A 13,979-nucleotide genomic window follows, 5' to 3' on the forward strand; every position below is an offset into this window, starting at 1 on the left:
TAGGCCTACGACAACGGTTTTAATCAACCGTTGTCTATGTGCGTGTTTTTTAGGATCTCCCACAATGGTTTTTAAAACCGTCGTCTATATGCGTGCTTTTGGAGTTCTACGACAACGGGTTTTGTTTAACCGTTGTCTTTTTTTGTTTTTTTTTAAAGTCAAAGACAACAATTTTAATAAACCATTGTGTAAAACTTTTGTGTTTGGATTTTTTTTTTAATAAATTAAACTGAATATAAAAAAAAAACAAAACACAACCTTCCTCTTCTTCTATTCAATCTCAAACAATTTCCCGTCAAACCCTAACCCCATCCCCAATCTGCCACCCTCACTGCACGTACACCGTCGGAAACAGGCTGGAGATCTTCGTGACTTTGTAGTACAGTCCTCTCCTTAATTATGTCTGCTCCTCTCCTCGCCATTTGATATTTGAAGTTTCTCCCATAATTTTTGTTTTTCATCTTTTTTCTTCGAAATCTGAGACTGGTAGGTAATTTTTTTGTCGGTGGTGGTGGTGTTCTGGTGGGTATGTATTGGGCTGAATTCTTGTTTGTTTGGATGTAAAATTTGGTTTGCGGTTCTTGGGAGGCCTCAAATTCTAGACTTCTCTTCCGAGCTCTCTTTATTAGAGTTTTGTGATTTTTTTTTGGAATAAAGAATGCGACTTTTTAGCAACATTTTGGTGTTTCTTATTTATGGATCTGCTGTTATTTGATTTTGAATTGAAATTTTGGTATGTCGAGTGGTTTTTTAAGCGGCTGAATCAGTCTCTAACAAGTTTTGGTGGAGTTCAATTCCGTTATTCAACCAACCAACACCCTTTTCTTCTTACTCCACCTCTTCCCTGGCGGCGCATACTGTTTCGGAACCACCGCATCAACTTTCTCAGAATTTAATTCAGATCATGGAACATAAATTATTTGCCATCGAAACCCGTCATGCTTATTTTCAGAGCATAGTCAATCAGGTAATTAAATTTTGAGCATTTTTTTGTACCCACTTACATTCTGTTTGGGGAAGATCTTTTTTTTTTTAACTCGTCTGAAAAGATAGCCAGATGCATTGCCCGAAAAGTATACAAACGCCAATAAGGAGCTGAAGAAGCTCCGAGATTCAGTTGATTTGATAAATCAGTTGAGAACCGTGAGCAGGGTAATTATCTCACTCAGTCTCACTGCGATTGTTAATCGCTGCCAGCATATGGCTTGATGGTTCCTTTTTTTTTGAAAAGGATATCGACGGGCTGAAGTTGATGAATGTTGAAAGTCAGGATGACAGAGACATGAAATAAATGGCTTCTCAAGAATTGGGGCAACTATCAAAAGAACAAAAGTGGCTCCAGTATTTGTTGCTCAAGTCCTTGCTACCTAAGGATGACGCAGATGAGCGTGACTGCATATTGGAAGTCTGAGTAGGTAGAAAATCCCACCACTAGCCCAGGGCCTGCATATTTACTTCACGAGCTTTATGGTTATTTTTGTCCTTTAAGGTGGAAATCTATTATTGACATTCTTGGCGTGATTTGTTTCAGGAACTGGAGGAGAAGAGGCCTCTTTGTTTGCCATGGACGTATTCAAGATGTTGGAGCTATTTCTATAACTTGTGTTACATATTAAGTGTTTCTTTTTAGCATTCTGACTTTTTGTTGATCTTAATCAGGTATGAGAAGTACTCGCTGCAGAAAGGTTGGAGGTTCGAAGTTCTGGATTTGGCAGAGTCTGACCTTAAAGGGTACAAGGTCCACTGAGTTCCTGCCATTTAATATAGAAATTTTATTAAGATCTTGTTTGAATTGATTTAAAATGAAGAATACCTAATTCATTATTTTAAATCCTTTACACGTGTGTGGAAATTCTTGAGTTATAGTGATTTCCAATGCATTGGTTAAAATTTGGAGTTCTCGTGCGCTGTTTTCCCAAAATTCTGATGCAACCAACAGGAAATAGCGAAATTCATGTGGAGTTTAATTTAATGAACAAAATATTTAGAAAAAAAATGTTAGATACATACACAGTTAAATAATATCTTTGAATATATAGATATCTCGACAAAAATATCTTTCCATTAGTACTGATTTTGGGTAGTTTAGTATAACCATATATAACATTTATTGTAAATATAACATAACTCAAATATTTAGCATGGCCTCATCTCCAAATTTGAACTATAATGTACAAGACATCATTCAAACGTTGTTTGTTGGAATGTTATTGTCAGAGATCTAAGAGACAACACACATAACAGAGAGTATATTCAAGTTTCACCAGTAATATTCAAATCATAATCCGAGTTCGACCGGAACTGGATAATTATCGATACAATCACACCATGGATTAAATGCAACAGGTACTGAAATTTGGATATGTCTTGTCAATATTGGCTTAAGTACTTGTTTATGTGCAACACCGGGTGATAGTATAACCTGTTTCAGATGGCTTCCTCTTGATGTCGCAAGGATGTGGGGACGTCATTGGCTCAAGTCGCTGCTGACACCTAACTCTGATTTACCAATCCAAGTGTCTCCACCTTCTAATTATTTATCATTGTCGCTCATGAGTGTGTTAAATATAGAAGGGGGACTTGGAGTTAAATCCCCAATCCAAAACTTAATTTTTGATTCAGTACCAATGTCAGACAAATTTAGTTTTGACTTCCTAATGCATTACAAAATTTATTTCTAACTCCCTATTGACTTTTTTTAGCTTTTTGTTCCCTTTTTTTTATTTATTCATTATTATATGTAAATATTGTATTCTCTCTCTCTCACTTCGTCATCTTCCTCCCCCAATCTCTAATGCATCGGGCCCTAACCAAAAAACTCATCCATCCATCTCATCGCTGAAGCCTACCAACGGAAGAGAAGCCATAACCAAATAACTCATCTATCTTTCTCTCTTTCTCTCCTCAGATTCTATCAATATATTTCCATTTATTCTCCTCAATGTAGGAAACCATAGCAAAACCCATGGGGCGTAAGAATCACTGGCCTGCGACAGCTATTGAAAAGTTTTGCAAGGGGCGACGACAGGAAGAAGAGATCCGAACTTAAGAAAACGAGGAAGTGGGCTTTTCTGTTCTGTTTGTCGCCTTTGTCCTATTTTTTAATGCAATTTGTGTTACATTATTTTGATCTTGATTTTATTTGTATATTTTTCATTCTTGTGTTCGTTACTGTTTTGAATTTGGTAATGTTATCGATTTTAAACTATATTAAATGGATGATTGTCATTGTTAATTTTCAAGTAAGTTTGAGAAAATCCCAAAGTAAATTTCATTTTCCAGTAGGTTTGAGAAAATCCCCAAAGTAAATTTTTTTTTGAAACTAGACAAATGTTGAGCTTACATAACACTTTTTTTTTTTGTCTGAAGATAGTGGAGTCAATAGTGAAGGTGGTATGATGCTGCTAGGAAGTTGTTCTTACAGTAAGAATTTGTTTATCTTTACAATAGAGGAGGATATGAGTCTAATGCAGATGTATTTGCAACTTGGCAAAAAATGTGATCAAATCAATCCTTCTTCAACCTTCTTACAATATCTTGCACCTCACCGAAAGTTATATGTGACATTGAATGAAGATCAAGATGTTAGTAATATGATCCGATTGTTTGTCTACATGAAAGTAAACATCATTGACATGATAGCAATCCGAAAAGAAGAAATTATTTCAAGTGACAAGAATATTCTGAGGTAATTCATGTCTTTCTATGTTTTTAGTTGTGCTACACCCGAACGATAGAAATAAATATTCCAATTTACCTTTAATTTATTCATACAGTTAGTAAGTACATTTTATTTAAGATATGGATGTTGGTATTTCAAGTGATTTACTGAAATATTTTATTGTTGTTTTTCTTTAATTAAGGAATGAGTTTGATGCGGATAATGGTTCTTCGAGTGCATCTCAATATGAAATGGTTCTACAAAGTAACTCCATTGATGCTTGGAGTCATTTGATTCGTGGAGAGGGGCAAAATTTTAAAAATGCTGATGAGTTTCGAAAGGTTCTTAAAAACTATGCTATTGCTACCATGAGATCGTTCGTGTATGAGAAAAATGACCAACAAAAGGTCTTCGTTGTTTGTAATGTCAGTGGTTGTGCATGAAAAATATATGCATCCAAATATAAGGCAGATGGAACGTTTGGAATTAGAAAATGTTGTCTTCAGCACGTATGTGAAGAGGCAAATCTTCGGAGCAGAGGCCATCCAAAGGCTGATTCTGTTTGGGTGGCGAATATCATTAAAGATAAATTGAGAGGAGAACCATCATACCGACCGTCCGCAATTGTAAGAGATATTCATAGGGAATATGACGTTGAATTGAAGTACCATACAACATGGATGGGGAAAGAAATAGCAATGCATCAACTTTATGGGACAGAGAAAGGATGTTTTGATAAATTGAGGTGGTATTGTGATGCTTTGAAACAAACAAATCCTGGTAGTTGGGCTGATTGTGAGGTTGATGAAATGAACAAATTTCGACGACTTTTTATATCTTTACATGCATGTATTGTTGGATTTGTTAAGGGATGCAGACCGTTGATTTTTTTAGATGGAACACATATAAAAAATAAATTCAAAGGTTGCATACTAAGTGCTGTGACAAAAGATGCTAATGATGACCTATTCACTTTAGCATTTGCGGTTGTGGAGGCTGAGAATGATGCTAACTGGGAATGGTTCTGTTTGAAACTGAGGGGAGTCTTGACAATGCAAAATTGTGTAGTTTTCTCACAGTTCACTTTTTTTTTTCTGATAGACATAGTGGTCTTGTTAAGGCAATCCCCAATATATTCGCCGGTAGTCACCATGCATATTGTCTACGACACTTGGTGGATAATTTTCGTACGCGGGTAAGTGCTATAGTAGTTCATTTTATTTTAAATAATATTTTTTGTATGCGAGATTTTTAATATTGTTTTATTTAAATTTTAGATTTTGAAGAAGTATCCATTGCACAACAAAAAGTATTGGGAATCTATATTCCACAAAGCAGCATACGCGGCAACTGAGAGTGAGTTTATTGTTCATATTACTAGTATAATCCAGTCAATGCCTCTTGCAGAAGAATTTATTAAAAATTCAGAACCCGAGAATTGGGAAAATTGCTTATTTTCTGGAAAAAGATGGGTCATAATCAACAACAATCAAGCAGAATGTTGGAATAGTTGGGTTAAACCCGCAAGGTATTTGCCAATTGTATCCATGATTGATACAATACGGTTACAAATAATGAGCATGATGAATAAAAGACGAGAGTCGTCTCTCCTAATGGTTGGAATCCTATCTCCTAAGCCAGAAAGTAGTTTGTTACAAAACTACACTAAATCTCGAAAGGTTGATAGGTCTAGTTCATTGCTTTTTGAGGTTTTGGATGGTGATAAAAGTTGTGCAGTGGATCTGGGAAACTGGAGTTGCTCATGTAGAATCTGGAAAATTAATGGGATCCCTTGTAACCATGCTTGTGCTGCTATTGAGTCAAAGGGTTTGTCAATATATGACTTTTGTGACTCTTGCTACAAAGTTGAAAATTATCGGAGAGCTTATGCGGCAGTTGTCAATCCAATCCCTACATTTGATTTCAATGCTGATTTACCACATTCTAATGGCGATATAATTAGACCTCCGGATGTCCGATCGCAGCCAGGACGTAGAAGGACACAAAGATTCCCGTCTCAAGTAAAGAAACGTGTTACCAAATGCGCACGGTGTCACAAACCAGGGCATAACCGTAGAAAATGCAAGGAAGCAATATAGTATGTGGATGGGCTGTTTTTGTTGGCCAGAATCACAGAACATGCAAAGAAGCGATATATTATGTAGATGGGCTATTTTTTTGTTACAATCACAAGACATGCAAAGAAGAAATATAGTTGCTAGATAGGGCTATTTTTGTCAGCACTCATACGCTATAGATTATATATTTTGGGTAATCATATGTCTTGATATACCTTTTGTTGTTTGCATGTTAAATGTAATGAATATGTAGCACATATTGGTGCTTATTATACCACAATTATTTTTGGTGTATTGATCGAATGCATAACTGTGTTGGTGAAGTTGGTAGTGTATTTGGTAGTTTTGGTGAAGTTGATATTCTATTTGGTAATGTTGATGAAGTTGGTACTGTATCATGGATATAAGAACACTTTTTATTTCATTTGCTACATAGTGTACTACTTATCTATGTAACTTATACTGCAAATAGACACTATTATACTTAATTTGGAAGCTGATGTACTACAGATCAATATACTTGGTACTACCATTTTGACGATGCACCAACACCAAAATGGAAAACGTGTGGACAATGTACTACATTGTACTAAACAGAATACCACAATCAGGACAAATTATATTTAATTTTTAAGAACACGTACTACGGATCAATATAAATGATACTGCCTTTCTGACAATGCATCAACACCACAATGAAAACATGTATTGAAGATGTACCAAATATTACTAAGTAGTATACCACATTAAAACAAATTATTGTACTTTATTTGCAAATGCTTGTACTACATATCAATAAAGTTTGTACTGTTTTTTTGCCAATGCACCAGCACCACAATGGAAAACATTTATGGACGATGTACCACATTTAACCAATTCTTATACCACACTCAGGCATTATTGTACTTTATTTGCAAGGGCTTGTACTACATATCAATAAAGTTTGTACTGTTTTTTTGCCAATGCACCAGCACCACAATGGAAAACATTTATGGACGATGTACCACATTTAACCAATGCTTATACCACAATCAGGCATTATTGTACTTTATTTGCAAGGTCTTGTACTACATATAAATATATTTTGTACTGCATTTTTGACAATGCACCATCACCACAATGAAAAACATTTGCGGATGATGTACCACATGATTAACACATGATTATCACATGTTTATGCATTTTAATTTCTAATTTATTTGCATATATGATGATTACCAAACACATGCATATGTATTCGATCATTGTATATGTTTGTAATATTTATGGTTAAAACAATCTTATCTATGTATCCATTGTCCAAAATTTGTAACATCAATGTTATTTAACACATGTTTACTTATAAAATGTCTAATATTGTAGTATCAATCATGACTATCACATGTTTATGCATTCTAATGAAGTATAATATTGTCTTATTATGGTTTGATCCTTTGTAAAATTTGGTATAATGCCTTATTGTGGTATGCTACTTCGTAATATTTTGTACATTGTCCATAAATGTTTTCCATTGTGGTGCTGGTGCATTGGCAAAAAAGCAGTACAAATGTTATTGATATGTAGTACAAGACCTTGCAAATAAATTACAATAATGCCTGAGTGTGGTATAAGAATTGGTTAAATGTGGTACATCATCCATAAATGTTTTCCATTGTGGTGCTGGTGCATTGTCAAAAAAACAGTACAAATTTTATTGATATGTAGTACAAGCCCTTGCAAATAAAGTACAATAATGTCTGGGTGTGGTATAAGAATTGGTTAAATGTGGTACATCGTCCATAAATGTTTTCCATTGTGGTGCTGGTGCATTGTAAAAATAGCAGTACAAACTTTATTGATATGTAGTACAAGCCCTTGCAAATAAAGTACAATAATGCCTGAGTGTGGTATAAGCATTGGTTAAATGTGGTACATCGTCCATAAATGTTTTCCATTGTGGTGCTGGTGCATTGGCAAAAAAACAGTACAAACTTTATTGATATGTAGTACAAGCCCTTGCAAATAAAGTACAATAATGCCTGGTGTGGTATAAGAATTGGTTAAATGTGGTACATCGTCCGTAAATATTTTTCATTGTGGTGCTGGTGCATTGTCAAAAATGCAGTACAAATTATATTGATATGTAGTACAAGAGCTTGCAAATAAAGTACAATAATGCCTGATTGTGGTATAAACATTGGTTAAATGTGGTACATCGTCCATAAATGTTTTCCATTGTGGTGCTGGTGCATTGGCAAAAAAACAGTACAAACTTTATTGATATGTAGTACAAGCCCTTGCAAATAAAGTACAATAATGCCTGAGTGTGGTATAAGAATTGGTTAAATGTGGTACATCGTCCGTAAATATTTTCCATTGTGGTGCTGGTGCATTGTCAAAAATGCAGTACAAATTATATTGATATGTAGTACAAGAGCTTGCAAATAAAGTACAATAATGCCTGATTGTGGTATAAGCATTGGTTAAATGTGGTACATCGTCCATAAATGTTTTCCATTGTGGTGCTGGTGCATTGGCAAAAAAACAGTACAAACTTTATTGATATGTAGTACAAGCCCTTGCAAATAAAGTACAATAATTCCTGAGTGTGGTATAAGAATTGGTTAAATGTGGTACATTGTCCATAAATGTTTTCCATTGTGGTGCTGGTGCATTGGCAAAAAAACAGTACAAACTTTATTGATATTTAGTACAAGCCCTTGCAAATAAAGTACAATAATGCCTGAGTGTGGTATAAGCATTGGTTAAATGTGGTACATTATCCATACATTGATAAAAGAAACATAATATAGACGATTGGAGTAATACAGTAGAAGAAACATGAAGCATAACATAGCCTATTTGCAGTATCAGTTTCATAGATAAGTAGTACACTATGTAGCAAATCAAGTAAAAAACGTTTTTACTTCCCTGATACAGTACCAAATTCATCAACAACACAGTTATGCATCCGTTCAATACACCAAAAATACTTATGGTGTAATAAGCACCAGTATGTTCAACCAAACTACCAAATACACTAACAAAAATCATTGTCCACTCCATTATCATTTCTGTCAACTCATTTTACTCAAACCATATTCGTCACTTAGGATGGCTGCAGCAACGTATGCCCTTATACCGTCTATTTTGCAATCAGTCTGATGATTCCATGTAAACGGGTCATCACGAGCATAGCACTTTGCCCATAGGCAAGTAAACACACCACAATCGGGATTAGGCCCTTGGACTCTACACTTTGGGAATCCCACGGTGCAATTGGAAAGGTCAAGGTCCTTGAACAACCTCAAGTATCCTAATAGAAATTCAACCTGGACACAAATCGAATTATTGTAATAGTGACCTAATTGCATCACATAATGAGGGAGGTACAATAATGAAAGACTTACAAACTGTCTCGCACTTGTCTTGTCATATGAGCTATCTATTGAGTTCCTCACCACAAATTCCTTTTTTTCATTATTCCACACAAGCAAAAACCAATGGGATCTCACACCAATAGGGAATAATACATATCTGCATATCATCATTACTTCCTTATTTAGATCGTGTAACTTCACCACAGTACTCTTCGTACACTTCGAGAGGAAGTCCACGTATTGATGATCCTCAAGTGATTTGTTCTTGTAATGCTCACCAAGTACTTTTAATAAATCACGCTACAAAAAATATTTAAATTTTCAACAATCAATTTTAATACTTAAATACATAAATAGAAGAACAGTGGATGAAATACGGTTAATTACAAAGGTAGCCATACAAACCTGAACCCAAGGTTGAACCGTATAAATGGGGATGTCGTGGTTATTGGAGCGGCACAAAATTTTCAGGTAGCATTCTATTATCTCTCCCCGGACATCATTGCCAAACAACAGATCACATAATTGAGGTCCTTCCACTGATAGGTATGAGTCATTCCACACCACACAACTGTGTAAAAAAAAAATTCAGTGCACTAGTTAAAATATACAATGTAATAAACATGATGACTTACTCCAATTTTTCCCGTGAAAGAAAAGAAGTAATGGCTTTTCTCTCTGAATCAGTCACTAAATCGTGTCCACAAAAATCTGTCCGACCCTTGTATACTTGCAAAGGATCCTCCACCACCTGTCCAACATCTAGTGTCACCTGCTCAACAACACGATCAAGATCTACGAGGTAGTCATCCTAATGAAACACACAATAATTTAAATAGAAGCAATATAAGTCACATATCAAATAAAGAAAATAAACAACTATACGTAATATATTACTATTACCTCTGTCGTACTACCAACCAAACTACTAGATTTCTCTCTCAATCGTTTTGAAACTCTTCTCGGCACATTCAACCAACTCTCCTTGTTACTCCTACTCGCGCGCTCCACTTTCTTTCTTATGTTTACAATCTTCTTAGGATCAAATCCACTTGCAGCATCGCTCTCGTCAACCAGCAATTTTGAAACACGATCATCAATATTTCGACCGGAGGCTTCTCCATCATCCTTTGAGGTCATTTTAATAGAATCCACAATCACATCATCAACTATCTTCTTTGGTTCATTCTCAACTTCATTTTCTACTTGCATTTTATCACCTTCCTTCTCATCTAACTTTTCAAATCCATCCTCCATTTCATCAGCAACATCATTCACATTTTCATGAATTTTTGGAACTTGTGTCTCAATCTGCACACTATATAAGTCATTGAAATTGCCATCAAAATCCTTACCACCAGAATTTTTTTGACTACTAATTTTTCCAGCACCACTTTTCGAACCGTATCTGCGTTTCAAATTCTCAATCTCAGAAGACTGTTCCCTAACAATCTTCTCCAAACGAGTGACATCTGTTTTCAAAATATACTCATTCGTTGTTGACATTACCTATAACAAATCAATCACAGAATTCATCAACAAACTTTAAGAACATTACAATTAATTGGACAAAGTATAAATACGCATCACTTCACGTACCACAGCGCTGGAAGATATCTCCTCAACAAACACTCTTTCGTTAGGGAATGGAACTATAGGAACAATCTATTTATAACATAAAATCGCAAAGTTAGAACCTTATAATTATTTTGGATAATATTATATCAAAATGACATATCAAATAGGACCTTCATTCTCGTAATTGTGTTAAACAATTCTTCGGCAGAATCAGAATTGTTAGGAATTTTGCACTTCGCCCAACGAAACACACGGGGAAATTTCCTAATACTTGTCTGAATGGCAAACAAAGGTACACTCTCATACAACCATGCCTACATTGAAAGATTTTTAGATTAAGTATGTACAAGAAGAAATGTTATATATGACCAATGTATTAAGGACAATAAATACTAACCATCAACCCCACTAAACAACCATCTAGATACTTCTTTCGTTCTACTACACCTTGTTCACCACCGATATGGGCAGCCATGTTCTCGCAAAGGAATTGGTACGCAGCATCACCCCACGAGTATTCAAAGAAATGATCCAGATCATCGAGATATGGCATAATAAATCGTGGATTTGTATAATTTCCAACCGGAAAAATCACACAATTGAATAAATACAAGATAAACATCCTCGCAAAGTCCTCGACATATTTTTTTTTCTTCTTACGTGCTAGTTCAAGAAGTTTCAAATGAATACTTGATCGGATTACCTTGCTTACACTACCCCCAAAATAACGAGTTACAAAGGAAGATTCCATTTTCAAATCAATATTCACTGGTTGTCCAACATATTTTAACCCCATAACAATGGAAAACTCTGACGATTTAAAAGGAACCGATACATTACCATCACCAAACTTGAAGGACAAAGATTGAACGTCAAACCTGCTCAACACTGCCTCAACCTTCAAACAACTAAAGCTAAGCTTTGGCATCTTCAACCATTCTGAGAATGGAGAATCATTTATCCACTGTAGTTGTCTTCTCTCAATTATAGATGAAAGTTCTTCCATTGTACTCCGAAATACTGCAGCAGAGCAGCGGCTTGGTGTCTCATATGCCCTACGGATACTACGTTTCATCTCGGATCCTACTCGTTCTCGTACTATTTCTAAATAAAAAAAAAACCGTGTGTCAAAAGTCATAACGATAAGATTTTGATAAACAATTTTCACGGTAACAAAACAGAAAACATAAACCGAAGGAAATATTTTTAATTTGAACTATTTGAGTTGTCTATACCTAATTCTATCCAAACAAAACATTGATAAATCTAGTTTGAACTCTCAAAACTACAAATCAAATTTCCAAAATTTCGCATACACCAATTTTAAAATTGGTTTCCACAGTTTCGAAAAATTTGTAACAACCTAGATGAAATTGAATAAAAAGTTGGACAAATTGAATAAAAATATTAGAAGATAAAAACTATCAGAAGAAACTCACTGCCTTTTTTGCTTTGCTTCTGCTCGTTTTCCATGTGACTGACAGATTTCAAAGCGACGATAGCGATTTGAAATCTATTGCAAGCCCGTGAGTTTAGTGTGGATGCTAGATGTTGGGAGAAGAGATGAATATTGGTCGAGATTGAGAGATCGTCGCTTTGAAATCTGTTGCAAGCCCGTGAGTTTAGCGTGGATACTAGATGTTGGGAGAAGAGATGAATATTGGCTGAGATTGGGAGATAAGAGAAGATGATGAAAATTGGTGCAGGCGATTCTGTCAAAATGAGGGAAGAGAAGAAGAGAAGAAGGGCGTGAGAAGTGAGAGCAAATAATTTTCCAATTAAAAACCTAGATAAAATAATAATAATAATAATTTAAAAGGAGACAAGGGAGTGAAAAAAAATTTATTTGTTGTAGTAGGTACCTAAATCTCCAAATCTATGACATGGGTACTGAACCCAAAATCAAGTTTTTGATTGGGTATTTAACTATAATTAACCGAATATAGAAAGGTAAGAATTAAGATGGAAGATAATTTTTGTTAGCTGATCATCTGTGGTGTTTGTGCTGATAAAGTTCTTATTCGGAAGGTGGCCAGCCAAGTATCACATGGTGGAGTAATTGATTTCCAATAAACTTTTAAACTCGAACACCAGGTGCTTGTGGTGCATTTGTTTTTTAAAAAAAGTTTGCCTCGTTCGAGAATCAAATAATTTTGAATAAATACAGTTTTTTTCTTGGAACGCTTATAATTTTCTGTACGGCACTCCATCGTAGAATACTAAATTTTTTTTTCCTCTAAACCATTTTTTTAAGGATTCCCCTAAACCAATTTTGATAATTAACACTGAAATTCTTTTTATTTCAACAGAGATTGTGGTTTGCAAGCCTCAACAACTGCATCAGATGATGCCGATATTTGTGTCGTGTATTGAGCGAGCATGCAGTGTAGCCGCTGAAGGTCTGGTACCTTTTTCATCATCGATATAATGTCGTGTCTGAATTATAATGTATCCATGGTTATAATTCCATTATTTTGTGTTGGTATCAAATTCATGCTTTCTAGTTTATTATATCAATATGCTTCAACCAAAGGTGGACTAGTGCGCTCAGTTCAATTGTTTGTTACTCTCAAATAAAAGTTTATTTCATTTGCAATTTCCCTCTTAAGTTTAGTGCCCAATGTCACATTATTGAATATCCACCCCCGAATACCAGGACTATTTATAGATTGATATAGACCAGCGATCATATATGCATTTACTTGAATATACTCTGACCATATGCTGCTTATACCCTTTAATTTTATGATGTATTTTCGTTTTCCAGACAATGCACAGATAAAGGGATTTGTTGGGTAAGAAACACTGTGGTTCAGGACATCGATGACACTGCTATGAGATTTAGATTGCTAAGGTTGTACGGGTACAAGGTTTCTTCAGGTATAATTACTCTTCGCTCATATATATTGTAAAAAATAATAATATAAATTGAAAAAAAGGACTAAACATCATGACATAGAATTAGTTTAACATGTCAGTATTTCTTTTTGTAATGATCTGTGGAGTACTGAGAAGTCCATTTTCCAAGCTTGATGCATAATGATTTTGAAAGCTCCCTGTTTTTCCTGGCCATCACAACGTGCCAGTGATTCTTCACTGCATTATCTGTTCTACCTGGAAAAAGCCTGGAAATCAGCGCCCATTTGTTGCCGTATTGTGTTTGAGCTTCCATTAATCTGTGCTCCTCTTCTTCACTGAAAGATCATTAATTTGTTTATCTTTGGATCAAGCTGATTATGCCATCTCAATCTACAACTTTTGCCTTCAAACAATCAAGTAAAATATTATTGAAAAAACATTGTT

At 35.0% G+C, this 13,979-nt stretch overlaps 1 protein-coding gene and 1 pseudogene across 1 annotated transcript; one reads left to right on the forward strand and one right to left on the reverse strand.

Annotated features, from left to right (window-relative positions):
- Positions 1-886: 886 nt before the first annotated feature.
- On the forward strand, positions 887-5,760 carry LOC140862153 (uncharacterized; annotated as a pseudogene).
- Positions 5,761-9,643: 3,883 nt separating this feature from the next.
- LOC140867714 (uncharacterized) lies at positions 9,644-11,160 on the reverse strand. Its single transcript, XM_073272764.1, has 6 exons — positions 11,074-11,160; positions 10,847-10,990; positions 10,698-10,763; positions 10,151-10,607; positions 9,734-9,909; positions 9,644-9,669 (listed from the first exon to the last, which is right to left on the reverse strand). The coding sequence occupies exons 1-5, from the start codon at positions 11,149-11,151 to the stop codon at positions 9,905-9,907; spliced, it is 750 nt and encodes a 249-aa protein (XP_073128865.1). The 5' UTR covers positions 11,152-11,160; the 3' UTR covers positions 9,644-9,669; positions 9,734-9,904.
- Positions 11,161-13,979: the final 2,819 nt, after the last annotated feature.

The sequence above is a fragment of the Henckelia pumila genome, chromosome 4 (assembly GCF_033568475.1).
Source record: "Henckelia pumila isolate YLH828 chromosome 4, ASM3356847v2, whole genome shotgun sequence".
Taxonomy (NCBI): domain Eukaryota; kingdom Viridiplantae; phylum Streptophyta; class Magnoliopsida; order Lamiales; family Gesneriaceae; genus Henckelia; species Henckelia pumila.

Coding starts and splice junctions, on each gene's coding strand:
- LOC140867714 (XM_073272764.1), bottom strand. CDS start 11,151: ATGGCTGCCCATATCGGTGGTGAACAAGGTGTAGTAGAACGAAAGAAG. Junction 10,764..10,846: donor ACACAATTACGAGAATGAAG/GTCCTATTTGAT, acceptor TGTTATAAATAG/ATTGTTCCTATAGTTCCATT. Junction 10,608..10,697: donor AGATATCTTCCAGCGCTGTG/GTACGTGAAGTG, acceptor GATTTGTTATAG/GTAATGTCAACAACGAATGA.